This window comes from Sminthopsis crassicaudata, chromosome 3 (assembly GCF_048593235.1).
Source record: "Sminthopsis crassicaudata isolate SCR6 chromosome 3, ASM4859323v1, whole genome shotgun sequence".
Taxonomy (NCBI): Eukaryota; Metazoa; Chordata; class Mammalia; order Dasyuromorphia; family Dasyuridae; genus Sminthopsis; species Sminthopsis crassicaudata.
The window spans coordinates 62,891,469-62,910,368 of NC_133619.1; the positions used below are offsets into that span (position 1 = coordinate 62,891,469).

The 18,900-nt window shown below is 50.2% G+C and overlaps 1 protein-coding gene across 2 annotated transcripts; it reads left to right on the plus strand.

Annotated features, from left to right (window-relative positions):
• The first annotated feature begins 1,430 nt into the window (after positions 1-1,430).
• PTPRN (protein tyrosine phosphatase receptor type N) lies at positions 1,431-18,359 on the plus strand. Of its 2 annotated transcripts, none has more exons than XM_074298675.1 (23): positions 1,431-1,595; positions 3,111-3,161; positions 3,396-3,509; positions 4,393-4,489; positions 5,209-5,470; positions 5,568-5,943; positions 6,275-6,406; positions 6,737-6,771; positions 7,157-7,422; positions 7,686-7,772; positions 8,111-8,190; positions 8,344-8,408; positions 9,677-9,895; positions 10,445-10,645; positions 10,727-10,874; positions 11,035-11,108; positions 11,527-11,604; positions 11,770-11,889; positions 13,054-13,220; positions 16,306-16,359; positions 16,841-16,905; positions 17,159-17,232; positions 17,554-18,359. In XM_074298675.1, exons 1-23 carry the CDS (start codon positions 1,499-1,501, stop codon positions 17,623-17,625), a joined length of 2,934 nt encoding a protein of 977 aa, XP_074154776.1. In that variant the 5' UTR covers positions 1,431-1,498; the 3' UTR covers positions 17,626-18,359. The 2 variants fall into 2 exon arrangements, with proteins under 2 accessions (XP_074154776.1, XP_074154775.1); XM_074298674.1 differs by having other exon boundaries at positions 1,432-1,595; positions 6,272-6,406.
• The last annotated feature ends 541 nt before the right edge of the window (positions 18,360-18,900 follow it).

Sequence of the window (18,900 nt, forward strand, 5' to 3'; positions counted from 1 at the left end):
ACTCCTCGCCAGTAATCTTTCTCTTTACAACTTTTCCTTATAAAAGAAGTGTCCATTTAAAAGAATTAACAGACTTACTCTCTACCACTTCCCATCATTCCCTTGATGGACTCCAGAATTACCTGTTCAGTCTGGATAGCAAAGACAGATTAGTTCAATCTGGTTTGGTGGAAAGAGTCCTGGATTTGAGTTTATTTGCACCTTATCTCTAACACTGTAGCAGTGTGACTAAGTGGTGGGTCCAGTAACCTTCTCTGAGCCTGTTTCCTCACCTGGAAAACGGAGATAATGTCTCTCGTATTCCACGAGCTTGTGAGGATCAAAACACTGCAAACCTTAAGTTACTTAGAAATAGCTTGTCAGCTATTAGTGTTATTGTTTGCAAACAATTGAGAGACAATTTAGGAAAGTTAAAACTTTGTTGCACATCAACTTCCTCTGTAAGAATGTAGGAGAATATACATTTATAGAGTACATAGACTATATAGTGCAGAAATATGCATGCTAAGTATTTACAAATATTACCTCATTTGCTTCTCTCTAAAACGCTTTGAAGTGGGTGCTGTTATTATCCCATTTTACAACTGAGGAAACTGAGGTTGTGACTTGCTTAAAGTCACACCGCTAGAGACCCATCTATTGCACTACTGGCCAGCTGCTTCTATACTACTGATTTTAAAAGCTTATTGAAAGCAGCTGGATTGAAAGAATCTGGCGAGGAGGAGGGCTGAGCTCATTTCCAAGACAGGTGATTGATAGAGTTGTTAGGAGCCCAATTTCAGATCGGTAGAGCTGCTGTGGTTAGGTCAAAGTTCATGAAGCCCCCTCAGTTAGGATCTATATAGAGGAGCACTTTGGCTCCTGGGACACTCTCGAGCTTCGATGGGGAGCAGCATCTTTACCACTCGGCCCTCCTCGTTTCTCACGGTTTAGCTGTGACTTATTTCACTGTCAGGATTCCCAGATTCCACCCCAGGGCCCTATAGGATAAGCTAAAGAAATTGCCTCTTTTCCCTTCCACACTCCAAGGAGATAAAGGGAGGTCTTTATGGAAACTAGGCTGGAAAGGAAATGTGAATGATGCAAAAGCTAATTCACCCTAATTCTCTGGCCCCTTGCCCCTTGTGCCCCGCCCCCCCCTTGCTAGTTAGGGGTAGAGTCAGATGCAGAGGCCGAACAGATGGCAATTGGGGGTGTGGCTTGTACAAAGGGGTGGACATTCAAAGGAGGGGTCTTCATGATGCAGACCCCCTTGAGGACTGGGGTTTGACGACATTTATGACGCAAAAGCCAGTCTGAGAAAATAAGGGATGGGGAGGTGGGAGAGTCGTTGCTGGGCCGGCCAGGATTGGACAAGCCGCACAGCGAGGGGCGTGTGAAGCCCACCTCTGAAGTGGGTGGGGTATGCCGTGGCCCCGCCCGAGCCCCCTTGCGTCCGGCTCCCGCCAGTGTCGCTGCGGTTCTGCCGGGGGAGCCTGCGCGCGCCCAGCGGAGGAGGATGCGGCGGCTCCCGGGGTTCTGGGGGTTCAGACCGCTTTTCTGCCTCTTGCTAGTGACCTCTCGCCTTGGGGGCAGCAGCGCCACCAGCGCCCACGGTCAGGAGGAAGCCTAAGGGTTGGGAGAATGGGAAGGGGGCGAATCCCAGGATTAGGGATGTCGGGGTGCATGAGTCCAGAGGGAAGGGGACTAGGATTCGGAAAGGAACTGGGTGGGAAAGGAGGGGAAAGAATCAGGGGGAGGGAGCAAGGGGGCGTAGTCTTGGGGGTGGGGCCCGAGAGACGGAGGCGGGACCTTAGGGAAGTGGGCTGGGGGTGATGGGGCCTTCGCTTCAGAGAAGGGGGTGGGGGTGGGGGTGGGCTTCTGATTTGAAGGGTTTAAGACCGAGGTAAATGCAAGGGCCCAAGCGAGTCCTGGAAGAAGGCAGGACGGGAAAGTGGGGAGAAGAGAAGGGAATCTCTTGGGGATAGTAAAAAGGTTCCAGAGAGGAGTTTGGGTACCCCGGGCTGCAGGAGCCCAGGAAGCCGGTAGTGGGGTTCAGGGGCTCCGAAAGAGAAGGTTGGCTCGGAAGAAAGATCGAGATTTCCTAGGGAGGCCGGCTCTGTTCTGTTGTAAAGGGAAACTAGGGGCGATGGGGGAAAGGAGACAGAGGGGGAGGGGTCTCTCTTCTCTCTACCCCCCCACTTCCCCTCACCCCCCGGGCTCGGCGCTGACTCACGGCTGAGCGGCCGGAGACAGAGTCAGTCGCTGACTCACGAACTGGGGGTGGGAGTGGAGGTGGGGGGGCGCGTGGGAAAGGGGAGTGAGCAGGCTGACTCCTAGTCTGACACCCCCCCCCTTTCCAGGCCGGTCCTTGTCTCTGAGGACCGAGGGGAGAGCATCCGGTGTCCGTGGGGGGGAGGGGGGTTCCCGACAGCGGGTATGGTGACAGGCCTGGCGCAGCTGCCTCGCCCATTCCCCTCCCCACCTCCCATCTCCGCCCCAGCGGCCGATTCCAAATCCGCGGCCCCACCCGGTCCTGAGCGTCAGCACCCTGGACAGTGGCAGCCTGTACAGGCCGGCCTGGGGACGCTTCCTTTCCCATCAGTCCCACAATTCCCGTTTCCTACCCTCAGAAGCCCCTCCTGCCCTCATGGCCTTTCCCCATAGGAGGGTGGTGGTCTCCTCCACATTGTTCCCTAAGTGGGAGCCTCCTCCCCCCATTTCCAAGTCTCAGCGCCGAGGCCTTACATCCCAGAAGGACCCTACAAAGTAGCTGAGCCGGTCATCCTGTCCCACTAGCCCCCTAGTCAGGATAACATCCCCCAGCGCGTAGATCTCCTGAATGTTATGCCCATAGGAGCAGCTTGGAATACTGAATGTGTGTAAAGTTTCATTGTACAGATGGGGAAACTGAGGCTTTCCGGAATCCCATTGCCAAGCTTGGTTCAGGTCCTAACACTTTCTTTCCCCAAGGACTCCAGACCTCCTCCTGCACCATTCCTCTTAGCATATGTAGGGGCCTCCTCTCTAGGGAGGCTCCAAATGACCTCTCCCCCCCTCTCCTTTTTCCATCTATATGACTATTTAATTGCTTAGCTGGCAAACTGATGGACTCATCTGTCCATCCACAGGCTGCCTGTTTGACCGTAGGCTCTGCTCTCATCAGGAGGTCTGTATCCAGGGTGAGTGCAGAAAGGAAAGTCAGCCACGTGGCAGTGAGAACTGGGTGGGAAGAAGGGGAGGGGTGGGAGGAGGAAGTATTTTATTGCATCAGGAGCTGAGGGAAGGAGTCCTGTCTCACCTGGTCTTCATGGAGCATAGTTTTCATGATCCCTCAGGAGACGAGGGGGGTGGTCCTAGGGCTATGTGAAATGGGCTACCTGGCTGCCTAGAAGTATCCCTCTTTGTACCCCTAGATGGTTTGTTTGGACAGTGCCAGACGGGTGCGGGGAGAGTCCGGCCCCTGCTGCAGGTCACCTCGCCCATCCTCCAACGCTTGCAAAGTGTGCTTCGGCAGCTTATGTCTCAAGGTAAGTGAGGTATAAATATGTTGGGGAGAGAAGGGCAGGGATCTGTCAGCTAAAAGTGGAAGAAATGAGAATTGAAGCTTTCCCATAGAAAGAGGTGCCTCTTTCCTCTCCTGTATCTACCCTTACCACTCTTACATCTATAATCACCCATTTTCTTATTTGTTTAGTAAAGCTAAGTCATCATTTGGGTAGATTGCCTTTTAATGAATATTAGAAGATTCCAAAAGGATCATTTAGACCAGAACATTGGCCTCGAGGGCCAGCACACAAGGCTCTTGGCCAACCCCACATTTTCATTCTGCCCAAGATCAGGACCTAAGAATTATGTTACTGGGAGAACCTTTAAAAAAACATGAGTTGTAAGGTTAGGGCAGACCACACAGGGAGAAGAAAGGAGAGAGGTGGAACATACATGATTCCTTACGTGCTGCCTTCTCTGGGAGCTAAAACTAAGGTGCCATTACTTATCTAGGAAACGAGAGCTGCCTCAGAATCATCAAAGATAAACCCAGCATCGTGGTATTATAATCCCTGCAGAAAGGATAGGCTGAGGTAGTGGATCTCTTGAACTCGGAAATCCTGAATTCTAGAGCTACTGAATCTGGCCCCATTATGGTGGGTCCCCAGGACTGGGGGCTTATGAGTAGACCGCAAGCTGGATGAGATAGGGAGATTCCATTTCAATTAAAAACACAACAGAAAGATAATTTAGAAAGAGTTCTCAAAGATACATAAAAATATACCTGTCCTGCCTGGCTCATTCCCTGCTTGAACTGTGTGTTCCCTGCAACGTACATATTGGGAATCATTTTTGTATGGTTCTGATTCTGTGGATGAACTAGCCCATCCCAAAGTGCCATCCTCTCTGGGTTTCTCCTCTAAGGACTATCCTGGCAGGATGACCTCACTCAGTATGTGATATCCCAGGAGATGGAGCGGATCCCCCGGCTCCGACCACCAGACCCTGGCTCCAAGGACAGGTAGGGCCCGGGGACACGTGGGACAAAGGAGAGCACTCACCACCCCCCCACACACAGGCTGATGAATTTTGTAGCCCAGCTGAAAGGGTTTTGTGAAGAACCGAAAAGGTACAGGGGAGAAGGAAAGGGCCGAGGAATGGCAGGCGGGCGTTGTAGGGCTGAGTCAAGGTTGTAGCAGGATTTTGCCAGTCTCAGCCAGCCTGCCACCACTCCAGGAACTGACTATCGGTAACAAAGTAATTAACTGCCCTTCTGCTCATCCCTCATTTCACATGCATATATGACATTCCTGGACCGTGAAGGGACGGGCCATATGGATGGCAGTTCCCTGGTGCTCAGCTCTCCTTGTTTGTCTCCTGAGGAAGTGAGAGCAAAAACAAAGGGGACAAAGAACACGGAAACGAGTATTGTAGACAAGGCAGTGGATGAGGGCCTCTGAGTGACCCAGAGCTTTGGACCCCAGCATACAGCCCTGCTGCCATGATTGGAAAGGACGGAGATTTGCCCTCCCTTTCCCACTCCTCACATTGCTCCTAGCAGCTGCTTTTGTGGGGCCAGGAAGCCCAGTCCAAGGGGGAAGTTGTCCCAGCCTTGCTCCATGCCTCGGCTGCCCCCTGATAGTAGAAGTCACACCCACTCAGGGCCCGAGGTCATCCTTCTGCTCCTCCCCCTGCTATCTGTCTGCCCTTCCCCATCACACACCTTGCTCTCCTCCCCAGATCCGGCCTGGCATCCAGGAGACCTGCTCTCCCTGGGGAGTTGCTCCCACCTGGCCTCCCCACAGGCTCCAGCCCTGCAGCCCAACATCGACTTCCGAGGCCTCTGCTGGGCGGGGGTGGGGGTGGGGCTGGGGCTCTCCTGCCTTCCCTCCCGGCTGACCTGCTGCCTCCGCTCCTGGAGCATCTGCTGCTGCCCCCGCAGCCCCCACTCCCTGCCCTGAGCTATGAGCCCACACTGCTGCAGCCCTACCTATTCCACCAGGTGAGACCCAAGAGCAGCCATTCCTCGGCTGCAGCCACCCCTACTCCCACCCCACCCCCAACTTTCTTCTGACCTCAAACTCTGCTTTCCCATACAGTTTGCCTCCCAGGAAAGTTCCCGAGCCTTGGAGAACCCCCCAGGGCTGGTCACAGTAGTCCCTCAGCCGAAGGCCGAGGCCTCAGCCCTCTTCAACAGAGCTGCTAAGAATGCGTTTGGTGCCCACCCCGGCCTTTCCTACAGGAACCCTCCAGGGCCTGTATCTGCTCAGCTCTTCCAAGACCCTGGACTCCTCTACCTGGCTCAGGAGCCCCCTGCTTCAGTCAGGCTCAAGGGTCAAAGGCTACAAGAACAGGCAGGCAACAGCCAGGGAGGAGACTCTCCACAGACCTATGGGGAGGAAGGGATAGGGGGCACTGGGGAGCGGGAACCAGAGCCTTCTGCTTTAACATCTCTATCACCAGGCCCCCAACCAGGTAACTGAGTCTTCTGCCTTCCTACCACTCCATCCTCCCTCTCCATCTTCCATCCATCTCCCTTCTCTTTCAGCGAGTTGTCCTGTCTCATGGGGAGCTCAGCTATCCAGGGCTATGGCTCCTTAGATGAAATCCAGAATTCCTTTAATCTGTTCACATGAGTAGTTTTCTCAAAACACTGGCAGACAGGCTGATTCCCTCAGTAGATATCCAGTGGATAGGTCCTCCTCATTCCCTCTTCTGCATCGCTTGTACCCCGGGCACCCCATTGCTTCCTCCCCTTCCACTCCCATCCCTGGCTCCAAGCCCTCTCTCTCTGATTCCTTAGCAGATGTGGTTCTGCAGAGACTGGCAGCAGTGCTGGCTAACTATGGGGTAGAGTTAAAGCAATTGAGTCGGGAGCAACTCACCAGCCTCTACACTCTAATGCAGCTGCTACCCAAGGGCGCGGGGAAGAACCGGGGTGAGTGTCCAGGAGGAGAGACCCCATGCCCCCAGGAGCTTGGATTTGGGGGAGGTGATCAGTGTTCCATGGACACTATGCGTGACCAGGAACTAGAAGTAAGGCAAAGAGAAGGAAAGCCTTTCTCATGGAAAGAACAGAAAGGAAGAAGGAGGATGAAAGGGAGGAGCTATTGGCCAATGGCAGTACAACAATCTGGGGCTAATGGAATTAATAGGATTCTAATTAATGTCAGGAATGGCAACAGAACAGGCACCTTGACTGAAAGTTCCCTCTTTGTGCTGAGTTCGCTTCTTCCTGCCTGATGAGTCTTTTCTATCTTTCCCACAGGTGAAGCTGGGAATGCTGATGCTGTGACCAAGAAAGTAAGATAGGGCCCAAACTCTGCTGAATTTACCCCAACATCAGCCCTACCTTCTCATAGACCCATGGAATGTTACAACTGGGAAGGAATTGGAGAGATTGCCTCTAATCCAACATCCCTTATGCTCGGATGGGGAAAGTGCACTTAGAGAGACGGTCACATCACTGATCAGAGGCAGAGCCAAGAACTCCCAGCTACTAGCCCAGGGTCTATCACTTCATGTGGCTTTATCACTCCCCACCATTCCAGCCTCATCATCGGAGGCACCCATGTGACAGAGCTCTCTGTGCCCACAGCCCCATACACAAGGTGGTCAGGTTTTTGTTTGCAGTGTTTCTACTACTCTGGGTCAGCCCTTGGGGTCTCTTTTTTCCTATTTTGGACAGATAATGGAAGGAGACATGCAGCATACGGGAGACAGCAGAGAACCCCCCTCTGCCACGGCCTCCTTGTCTGAGTTCCCTGCTGGTGGCGACATCCCAGTTCGTGCCCAGGGAGCCGCCGTGGCAGGCCCCTCGGAGCCGCCCCCTTCCCTTGGCATGCCTGTCCTGATGGAGAAGAAAAGTCCATTGGGTCAGAAAGGACTGTCTGGGGGAGATCAGCCCCTGGCTCACTCTGCAGAGGAGTACGGCTACATAGTGACTGACCAGAAGTAAGGTTCTTGAGGAGAATCCAGAGTCAGGCAAGGGGGCAAGAGGAAGGGGGATAGAAGGCTACCTGCCTTGCCTAAAATATGGGCAACAAACCCTCCTGGTTAGAAAAGGGAATATTCAATCTGAGAGAAGAGGGGAACTGATTATACGGTGGGAGAGGGAGGTAGGGAGGCTGCTTACCGGGCCCTCCCTGCTGTGCAGTGAGTGTCTCTTTCAGGACGATGTAGCTGAGAAGGCCTTCCTCTGCCCGTTCTCACCTCAGGCCCCTGGGACTGACCGCTGGTGTCAGACTGTTGGAGACCCTGGCAGAACACATCCACATGTCTTCTGAGAATTTCATCAATATCAGGTGGTACCGATGCTGTGAACTTTGGGGTGAGGGAATGGACGGAGAGGAGGGCGAGAGGCCAGAGTCCACTTCCTCTCCCTCGAGATGTTGGGGACCGGAGGTCAGGGGCAGCAGCAGCCAGAATGGCACCATGTCCTCCCCGAGATGGAGCTGTGTCTGGACTCGAGGGCACACTTCTTAGGGGCGTGTGCCCATTGTCTGACCCAGAATTGGCCCCCGATCTTCATTGTTTCCCCTAGAGAGCTTAACTTGTCCTTTCCTCAGTCCTACCAAATACAGTTTTACCGTCGGTGACTGAGTTTGGAGATCGAGGCCATAACTTGACTCCTGCCTTTCAGCGTGGTGGGATCAGCCCTCACCTTTCGAATCCGGAACAATGAGCAGAACGTGTCTTTGGCCGATGTGACGCAGCAAGCAGGTAAATGTCACCCCCAGTCCCACCTTGGTCCCTGCCTCAGGTCTGTTCACCATCCTCCTGATTAACTCAGCTTACCTACAGGGCGTGGCGTGGCCGGGGGCAGAGTGAGGGCTCTTGCAAGCTGAAAAAGCCTAAAATGTCTCCTCCTTGTAGGACTGGTGAAGTCGGAACTGGAAGCAGAGACGGGGTTCCGAATCCTACAGACAGGAGTGGGCCAGGTACGCAAGGAAGTCTTTCTATTAAACCTGAGGCTGTTGTGTTTGGGGATGCAGAAAGCAGGGTTAGTGGTCCCCGGGGGAACTGAGCTACAAGTAGAGACCAAAGGCTTGCTACCTGGAAAGGGACCTCGGAGGGGGCCGGTGGTTGTCTGGCAGCTAATAAACAAACATTTGTATGCAAAGAAGAATAAGATCTCTGCTCTCCAGCTTGCATTCTGTCTAGACAAATAGAATAGAATGTGTCCACTGACTTTACACACACACACAGATAGATGTAGATATAATTTATACACACATAATGTGCTGGTAATAAATTCAAGGTAATTTGAAGAAGGGAAAGCATTATGAGGAGGAATTAAGGAACGTTTCACAGAAGAGATGAGCCTCAGATGAGTCTTGAAGATAGGGACGTGTGACTTTGGCAGGCTGCTCAGCATTCTCTAGGACTTGGGCACTGCATGTGTCAGGAGCCTGGACTTCGCTGCCAGTTCTGATAGTCTTTGGTTCTGTTGTGATGGTGATGGCCCCAAGTGTCCAGAACCAAAGGAAAGATCCCCTTTTCACGCTATTCCCTCTACCACCAGCAGGGGGTACTGCTGGATTTGTCAAAAGAGAGCATCTTTTGGGTTTCTATGAGAAAAATGTGGTTTATTTTATTTTTTCCTCAGTTACATTCACAACAACAAATTCTACATTTGTTTTTAAAATGTTTGAGTTCTAAGTTTTCTCCCTTATCCCCACCCCCAATTAAGAAATCACATGTGAAATTATGCAAAATAATGAGAAAAGGTTTGGATAAAAATGGGGAGAGAGGAAACCTTAGGTCAGATTAAGATAGGGTTTTGTTTTCACAAATTCTTTTGTAACTACCTGGAATGAAATGGAAATATCCAGAACACGTGGTCCCCCTAGAAGTAAGATCTGCTTGGCTGCCATGCCTGAGATTCTACCGTTTGGTTTCTTTGAATTAAACATCTTCTTTTCCCCTCTTTTAAAATGTAGATAATCTTGGGAAGAGCAATAGATGTGTTTTTATACATTAACAGGACTTGAGTTGGCCATATTAGTGATGGAAACCTGCCAGGGTAGTTCCTGAGACTTTGACACTTATTTCTGCCTATTTAAAATGAGAGTATCAAGCTAGATTAGAGGTTCTTTACTTTTTCTGACTAAATGAAAAGTGAATGGGGATGGGGAAAGTGACATGGTTTCATTTCCATCTCCCTTAAACTCAGTAAACTCATTTCCCCACAAAATACTGTCAACAGCGGGAAGAAGCAGCTGCCGTGCTGCCCCGGCCAGCTCGAGGGACCCCTCCGCTTCGCTCGGTGCTGCTGACCCTGGTGGCCCTGGCAGGTGTGGCAGGGCTGCTCGTGGCTGCGGCCTTGGCCGTCTGTTTGCGGCAGCATGGGCGACTCCGGGAAAAGGAACGCCTGGCAGCCCTGGGGCCTGAGGGAGCCCACGCGGATACCACCTTGGAGTACCAGGTCTGGGGGGCCTGGGGATTCCTCCTTAGAGTTTAGAACAGGCCAGGAAAAGCCTTGGCCCTGATTGGGTGGGTGAACAGGGCAACAACAGGGCCTGGTATGGAGAGGATGCAGCTGAATGAAAGCAGTGAATTCTGTGCCTGTGGATGTGTGCTAGCAGAGGCTGGATGTGGGGTGGGATACTAGGGAGTGAGCACCTGCCTTGGGGAAGATTTCTTTTAACTCCAGAGTCCAGGAGTCACAAATCCCATTCAAATTGGCCTTCAGCTGTAAGAAGAGACTTAGAAAACAAGAGTCCTTCCCAAGGGAATTGTATTCATTTTTAAATCAACCAAACCCAGTAGATTCTGGGAGAACAGATAAGGCGCCACCTCAGCTAACTTGGTATCTCCTAAGTGCCCCACCTATCTCTCTATATTCTGGAGCTTAGGGATAGGGTCCTAATTATTTCTTGAATGAATAAATGAATAAAACAATATGTAAAACTCGGGTATCTCTGGGTCCCACTGGAGGGCTCCTGAACATAGTCTTGCTTCCTCCGGTGCCCAGGAGCTGTGCCGCCAGCACATGGCCAGCAAGTCTCTGTTCAGCCGGTCCGAAGGACCTCCAGAGCCTTCGAGGGTGAGCAGCATCTCCTCTCAGTTCAGCGACGCTGCCCAAGCCAGCCCCAGCTCCCACAGCAGCACCCCGTCGTGGTGCGAGGAACCCGCCCAAGCCAATATGGACATCTCCACGGGACACATGATCCTGGTAAGGGTGGCAGCTGAGGATCATGGGCGGGCAGGGGTAGTTAGGGGAAGGAAGGGCCCCAGCTATCCTTCTGCTTTCCAGGCCTATATGGAGGACCACCTGCGAAACCGGGACCGCCTGGCCAAGGAGTGGCAAGCCCTATGTGCCTACCAGGCAGAGCCCAATGCCTGTAGCCTGGCCCAAGGTGATGCAAACCTCAAGAAGAACAGGAACCCTGACTTTGTGCCCTGTAAGTCCCTTTTTGTTCCAAGGGATGGTTGGCTTGAGCAAGCAGCCTGGGTGTCCCTGGTGGGGAATCCTTTCTTGGTGGAGGGGCTGGCTGGCGAGGGAGTTGCTGGTGCCCTGATAACCCAAAGATGGGGCACGGGGTGTGGGTGGGTTCTGTGCAGACGACCATGCTCGAATCAAGCTGAAGGTGGAAAGCAGTCCTTCTCGGAGCGATTATATCAACGCTAGCCCCATTGTGAGTACTGAATTCCCCATCGCCAGCAAAAACCCAAACCCAACTCCCATCCTGAACCATCATCATTTCTGTCATGAATGTCTTGGTATCCACCCTGGTCTCAGCCCCTAAAAAGCAGTACCTATTATTATTCTAATAATTGACATTTATAGAATGCTTTAGTCTGCAAAATGCTTTCCTCACCATATCCCGGTGAAAGAAGGTATTATAAGTACTATCATCTCCATGTTAAGGATGAACAAAGCAGAGACCCACAATGCTGATGAGCGAGGTTTGCCCCAGTTTAACTTTTTTCTGCTCTCTTATAGTATCCTTTAGCATCTAAACTAAGGTTCAACCCCCCCACCCCACTCCTGCCTCTGTCAGTGTTTCTCAGTTCTAACTGTGATTCTCTTCCACCCCAACACGATGGACTCAGATTGAGCACGACCCTCGGATGCCAGCCTACATCGCCACTCAGGGCCCGCTCTCCCACACTATTTCGGACTTCTGGCAGGTGAGCTCCCAGACGAAAGTGCAGGTGAGCGAGGAGAGCTATCCCAGGGGACACCACCGGATGCAGCCCAGGACCTGGGGAAGTGGGTGGGGATATAATAGAGCCGAATGTCCTCCCCATCCCATCCCTCTACCCCTTCTGACACTGAGATCTCTCCTCCCTCAGATGGTGTGGGAAAATGGCTGCACGGTCATCGTGATGCTGGCCCCTTTGGTGGAGGATGGAGTCAAGCAATGTGACCGCTACTGGCCGGATGAGGGCTCCTCCCTCTATCATGTCTATGAGGTTGGGCAGGACCCCAAGAGACCGTGGGAGGAAAGGGAGGGTGAAAGGAAGGAAACAGAGAGGGAGAAAATTCATGCAGAAAAGGAAGAAACAGAACTGGCACAAACTTTCCATCCTTTAAAGAAAGAAGAGGAGGAGGCTGGGATTAAGAGATCTAATGCCTCCTACCAGCAGTCCTTGACTTGTCTCTCAATCAGTATTTCTTAAGCATAAGCCCTTTGCTCAGCACTGTGCTGGGTCCCCTATGGAGCTAAAAGAAGTTTAAGATAGGATTCATGCCCTCCAGCATTTTATTGTTCGGCTTGAGCAACCAAAGGCACAGACACATGAAAAATTAACTAGCCATGCAAGGCAGCAGTGATGGTTTAGAAAAGGATTTATGGTTATAACAGCACTTTGATCCTCATGGCCAATCTGAGAGCTAAGTAATACAGATGGTATCCCCATTTTATAAATAAAAAAGCACAAATTCAGAGTTATTTCAGGTGACTTTCCAAAAACTACACAGTGGTTTGGAGTTGGCACTAGATTAAGTCAGAGACCTACATGCTTATCCTGATCCTGGCTCTTGCTAGTTTTCTCCTTTGAGATTTTAGCTTCTTCACATGTAAAATGAGAGGGTTGGATGAGTAATCTCTAAGGTCCATTTTAGTCAAGTCAATCAGCATATTAAGGGCAGGGACCTGAGTTCAGATCTTATCTCTGGCACTTAATACTTCCTAGCTGTGTGACCCTGGGCAAGTCACTCAACCCCAATTGCCTCAGGGGAAAAAAAAGAAATGGTTCCAGCCCTGATCCAGCTAGAGAAGACAATATATAGAAAGCCATGTTTGTGCAAGATAGATTCAAGATAAAACGAAGGTGTTCTAGCAGCAAATGCTATCATGAATGCCAGATGGACAGTTCAAGACAGCAACCACCTTAGAGAAGTTCAGAAGAGGGGCAGAGGTTCCAGTCAACTAGGGTGATTAAGAAAGACTTCAAGGAGGAGGCTGAGCTTGAAAGATTCCAGTAGGTGGAAGGGGAAAGGTAAGGTGATGGGTCTTCAAATGGAAGGAGGGGGGGTCAAAGGTTGGAAAGTCCAAGATATACACAGGGGACAGGGAGGAACTCCCCCCATTAACAAAGGGATCAGCTGGAGCCTGAGCCCCCTTCTCCATGCAGGTGAACCTGGTTTCAGAGCACATCTGGTGTGAGGATTTCCTGGTGCGAAGCTTCTACCTGAAAAATGTGCAATCCCAAGAGACTCGGACGCTCACCCAGTTCCATTTCCTCAGCTGGCCAGCTGAGGGCACCCCAACCTCGACTCGGCCCCTGCTGGACTTCCGCAGGTGAGCACCAAGGCCTGGGATGCGGGATAAAGCATCTGGAGGACAGGGATGGGACTGAGCAAGAAATAGATTTGGTCTGGCTTGAGAGAAGCGAGGAGAACAGAGCTTTCATAATTCAGGATGAACAGTAGCACATGTGTTCCTAGTTAGGGGACCAGGTTTAGGGCCGAAACTCCTTTGTGTCCCAGATCCTTGGACACGTCTACTCCCTGACTAGTAGAAGCTGAGGAGAATTGGGGAAGATGAAACAGGGTGCAGTTCCCCTTTATCTCTCAGCTTATCCCTTTCCTCCATGGAGCAGCTCATAATACCTAAGCTCATCTCCTTTCAGCCCAATAATGGGGGGTGGAGAGTGAAGAGCAAGCTGGGTCATAACATCAGAGCTTAATAGATGAAAGGGAACCTAAAGGCCATCTAGTCCACCCCTTCCCATTTTCCAGATGAAGAAACTAAGGTCCAGAAAAGTGATTGGCTCAGGGTGATACAGCTAGTAAAATGTTTGAGCTGGGATTTGAACCCAGGACCCCTGACTCCAAATCCCATAGCTCTTTCCCCTGAGGGCTCACTCTCTGACCTCTCACCTGAGTTGCTCTCCCCTCTCCACATCCTTCAATCCAGGACTGTCTTTTCTATGTCCATCTCCTTTCTGGGTCTGTTCTGATTCTTTTGCTTCTCCATTTCCATCTTCCCCTTGTCCCTGCTTGTTCTGTCTCCTCAGTTGCTCTCCCTTTTCTCTCTGTCCCTCAGTCTCTCTTTCTGTCTCTGTCATTCTCTCTGTCTCTCTCCCTCACAGCTGCCAGTGTCATTTTTGTGATCTGCAGCTAGTATTATGGCTTCAGTTGCATAGTCACAAAAGTGATCATTGGCAGGTGTGGCTGCCGCACGGACAGGATGGATGGGGCCCCGGGAAAGCCCCCCGCCCCAGCAGGCCGCCTGAGAGGACAAGGCCCTGGGGGACCCTGACAGAGGGCAGGGAAGAGAGGGAGGAAAAACATTGTTACTGTTTCTTGGGGCTTTGGTGGATTTGCTTTGGGGATATTTGCTGGGAAGGAATCCTGTTTGGCCACAAAACTATAAAAATCTATGGAGCTGCCTTTGGCAATGGCTTCTACTACCAACACCTCTGTGGGACCCTTCCCTTTGGATAGACAGGTAGAATGCTAAGGTTCTTATTTGTACTTTTCTACACACACACACACACACACACACTGATCTGTATCCAGTATTGCACCCACCCTGAAAAAAAGGAATGAAGGAAGAGATAAGGGAAGCTGAGGTTAATATGGGAGACTTGGATTCAAACTCTGAACATTTGGCAAGGTGTGTGTTCAGTGTCTTCCCTATACTATCTGACTTTTGTCCTAGAAAAGCTATATGGCCCTACTTACTCCCCACCCCCACCCCAATCAGGTGGATAACCATTCTCAGAAGGAGGTTGGTCCCCCAGGTGTCACCTGCTCCAACCTGCCTCCAAGCTCCCTCCATCTTCCCCAGGGAGCTGGGATGAGATGGGAGCTGGGACGGGCTTCAGAAACTAAGCTAGTAGATCTTGTAGATGACTTACCTTTCCTTCCTAACCTGAAAAAGATCAGGATTTGAGCTTAGCATTTCCAGTATGAGGGGTGGGGGACAGAGCATATGAGGGATAAGAGACAAATGCTGATTTGATCACTGAGAGATAAAGTAAGGAAGAATTAGAGTGTCAGAAAAGAATCTGGGTTCTAAATGGACCAAATGACTCATAGACATGTCATTCAACTATGCAGCCCCATAGGAATAGGATTATTTAAAATTTTATATTCTTTTATAAGTCCAAAATTTTAAAATCCAAGTGTTACTAAATTCAGGATCTATTTACAAGAGGACACTTTATACATAGCAACACAGCATGCTGGACTATAATGTCTTCCTATTATACTCATCCCCCATTGGGTTCTAACAAGTATCCATCCCAAGGTCTGGCCTCCTTAGCTAATTCAAAGCACTAAATAAAGCTTGGGTAAGAGTGAAAATAGTCTATAGAATTATAAGAAGGAGCTGATGGGGGAAAGGAACCACCAAGTGATCCCAAGGGACTGAGGACTGTTCTCTATAACAAGATGTCTCTTGGCCAGGAATAAAGTAGAGGGAAGATTCCCTTGGGGTCATGGAAGTAATCCTCCCAATATAGGGATTCTAGAGGCTTACACTCCATCTCCCACCCTTAATTTCCAAAGAGAAGTACAGCTTTCTCCTATTGAAACTGGGGGGGTGACCTCTAGTTCTTGCCCTGTCCCCTTCCCTTCCCTGCTGTTTTGGGCTGTTCCTTTTCAAACTACCAGTGATTGCACAGAGGGCTTATCAGGTCACTAGAAAGTTGAAACCACACCCCCAAACATGACTAAACAGGGTAGCAGAGGGAGGACCTTAAGGGCAAAGAGGCACGTTACCCTTCTCTGTTCATGGCAGGGTTCAGCCCCTCCCAGGATGGCACCATGTTAGTCCCTAATGACAGCAAATAAACTATGTCTCCCTTCCCAGACGATTTATGTCTTTGTTTGGCATTTTGTTCACAATCTGGTCTCAGCCCATGTCATCAGCTATCATTCTTCTTCATACAGCCCATATTTTGGCCAAACCGGATTACTTAGTTAATCTTCAAATTATACCTTTTATCCCCCACTTCTGTACATATATTCAAGCCATCCCCCCAAGCCTAGAATGTACTTCCTCCTCTTCTCCTTTGAGATTCCCTGTCTTCCTTCAAGGTTCAGGTTGGGTGCCTCCTTCCTTGTGAAACCCTCCCTGATTTACCAGAATTCCACCGCCAGATATAGCACTCTGGTTCTTTTAATATGTCTAGAGTTCTTAATGGAAAATCTTTCCTTTGCCCCTCTCACCACTCATTACCTTGTATTAGGCTTACCTTTGTGCACATATTGTTCCCCTTCAGCAGAATGTAAGCTCTTTGAGGGTAGGGAACTATATTTTTCCCCCCTTTGCACTCCCAAGCCTGGTCATGGTTCCTCATATATAGTCAGCACTTAATAAATGTGGGTTGAATTGAAGTCTTGAGCCTCTGGCTCACATCTAATTTTTGTTGTAGGAAGGTGAACAAGTGCTACCGTGGACGGTCCTGCCCTATCATTGTGCACTGCAGGTAATGACGTGTGTGTGTGTGTGTGTGTGTGTGTGTGTGTGTGTGTGTGTGTGTGTGTGTATTATAAAGTACAATCAGGATAAGAGTGGGGGTAGGTGTTCAGGTTATATTCCCAGGGCTGCTCCTTCTTGTAACCCCCACCTCGACTCCATTGGCTTGCCTTTGTCCCTTCACATTGGGATGGGAAAAGTAATAATAGAGATAATAGAAAATTAGAGAAATCTTTCTGTAAAAATAGAATTATTAATGTCAGTGTTCCCAGAATCTCTCCAGTCTTAGAGGAAACCCCCACAATTTAATCCCTGATTTCCATATTTCATTTTTGGGGGGCTCTTTCCTTCAAACTTTGGTCTCCTCTGATCTCAACCCTCAAATCTCTGCTATGAACACATTTCCAACCCCACTCTGATTTTGTGTGTCCCTTCCCTTTCAAACTGGACCTGAGCCCTCCCAACCCAATCTCCCAAACATTTCATTTCAGTGATGGAGCAGGGAGGACTGGTACTTACATCCTCATTGACATGGTGCTGAACCGGATGGCAAAAGGTGAGGACATTCCCTGCCCTTTCCTCACCTCTGGCTTGTCTTCAGTTGCTCATCTGAGCCCCAAGCCTCCCTGACTTTTATCTTTCTGCAAAATTCAGTTCTACAGCTGCCTCAAGGGATTTGGGAGGGACTAGTTGCCATACCCCAATATTCTTTCCCAGTCTCCCTCTTGGAAGGTCTGTCACCGGAGACCCTTCCTCCTCTGGGATCTCCTCCCATCTCCCCTAATTCCCTATATCTTCCCCTCTACCAGGAGTGAAGGAAATTGATATTGCTGCTACCCTGGAGCATGTTCGAGATCAGCGGCCTGGACTTGTCCGCACCAAGGTAGCTTTCCTCCCCTTCATCCCTGGGCCTGTCCCATCTCTCAACTTCCCCTCTGTCCTTAGATCTTTTTTTTTAACCACATGCCCACTTGGCCCCTGTAACAGCTGGTATAGCAGATATCCATGAAGCAATTTGCCCTGCCTCTCTCCTGCATGTTTCTATCCTTTCATCCCAGCTACTCCCCAAATTATGCAAGCCATTCTTCCTGGTTTTCTGGGGTTTCTATCTCCTGGCCCTGGTTCTCTAACATAATTCTTTCTCCCTCCCTTTCTCTCTCCTGATCCTGATCCATTTAACACAATTCTCTGTCCCTCTCACCAGGACCAGTTTGAATTTGCACTGACAGCAGTAGCAGAGGAAGTAAATGCCATCCTGAAGGCTCTGCCTCAGTAAACAAACCTATTGTTTCTGCTACTGTTTCTGCTTCCTGCCCCTCCTGTGGGCATGGTTCAATCCCTGTGCTCTTTAATGGTCTGTACAAGCATCTCTATCCTGTGCCAGCATCCCCTGCTCTATATCTTCTGCTCCACTTCCCAGAGCTGAATCTGAGCCCACTCCACAAAATGGAGTGGGAGTCAGACCCTTCTCCTACACACCCCAAACTTAGGGATTTCCACATTCAGGAATCCCAGGCTCCACTAACGGGCAGTTGTCTACAAGATAAGAGAAGAGGGGGGAAGGGAGAGCATAAATTTATACCTACAAGCTTCTTCCTTTCTTCTTCTACCTGGCCTTCCACTTCCTGAATCCCCAGAGACCCCAGAGCCAGGAGGGATTGCCTCTTATTGTACACCTTCAGTATAAGTAAAAATATTGAGGATCAGGGGAGCTTCCAGCCTTGAACTCTACTCCTCCTATCTACCCATTCTCCCAGCCCTACTCTCATTTTCCCACCTTATAGAAACTTTACCTCAAGCCCAAACTCCCCCTGGGGCATGGGAAGTCCAGGCATCTGGCATCCTACCCTTTCTGGACCATCCCTCGTCCCTCTCCCATCTCCCCAACCCACCACCCCACCAATGACTGTCTATCAACTCCTTTTCCCTCCAGTGTCCATCAACCTTTCAAGAAAGATCTAATTTTGTATCAATGTGAATAAAGTCCATGTTTTGTCTGTGCAACTGCAATTTTGACTCCTGCTTATCTCTATCTGCCTGACTTCCAAGGCCCCACCTCCCGTCTCTTGTCTGTTTCTCCCAGTTCTGGGGCTTGATTAGCTGCCAGGTTTATCTTCCTCTTGTGAACAGAAATTAATAGTTCTTTCTTGGGGTGCCAGTGGATCAGTGTCCTGTCTCTACCTTCTGGCCACCTCAGTGACTTGTGGTTCCAAATATCCCCCATCTCTCCACCACAGGAAGTCCTCCATCCCTGAACCCCCACCCTAAATCAAAGTTTCATACACTTCTTAGCAGGAAGAGGCCTTGAAGCTTGTGATATTTTCATCTTATATAGAAACTGAGGCACAGAAAGGGGAAATTTTCCCAGGGTTCCAGACAACATCCGAGCTGGGTTTAAAACCAGAAGATGCCAGTTTTCCTTTAAGGGTTCTTTCTACTACAACACACATGTGCAAGCAACAACTCACTGGACAGATTCACTTGTAGCCCTGGAGCTGTATATTCAGGTGCTGGTTTTGAGAAGCTTCAGACAGAGACAAACATTGCAACT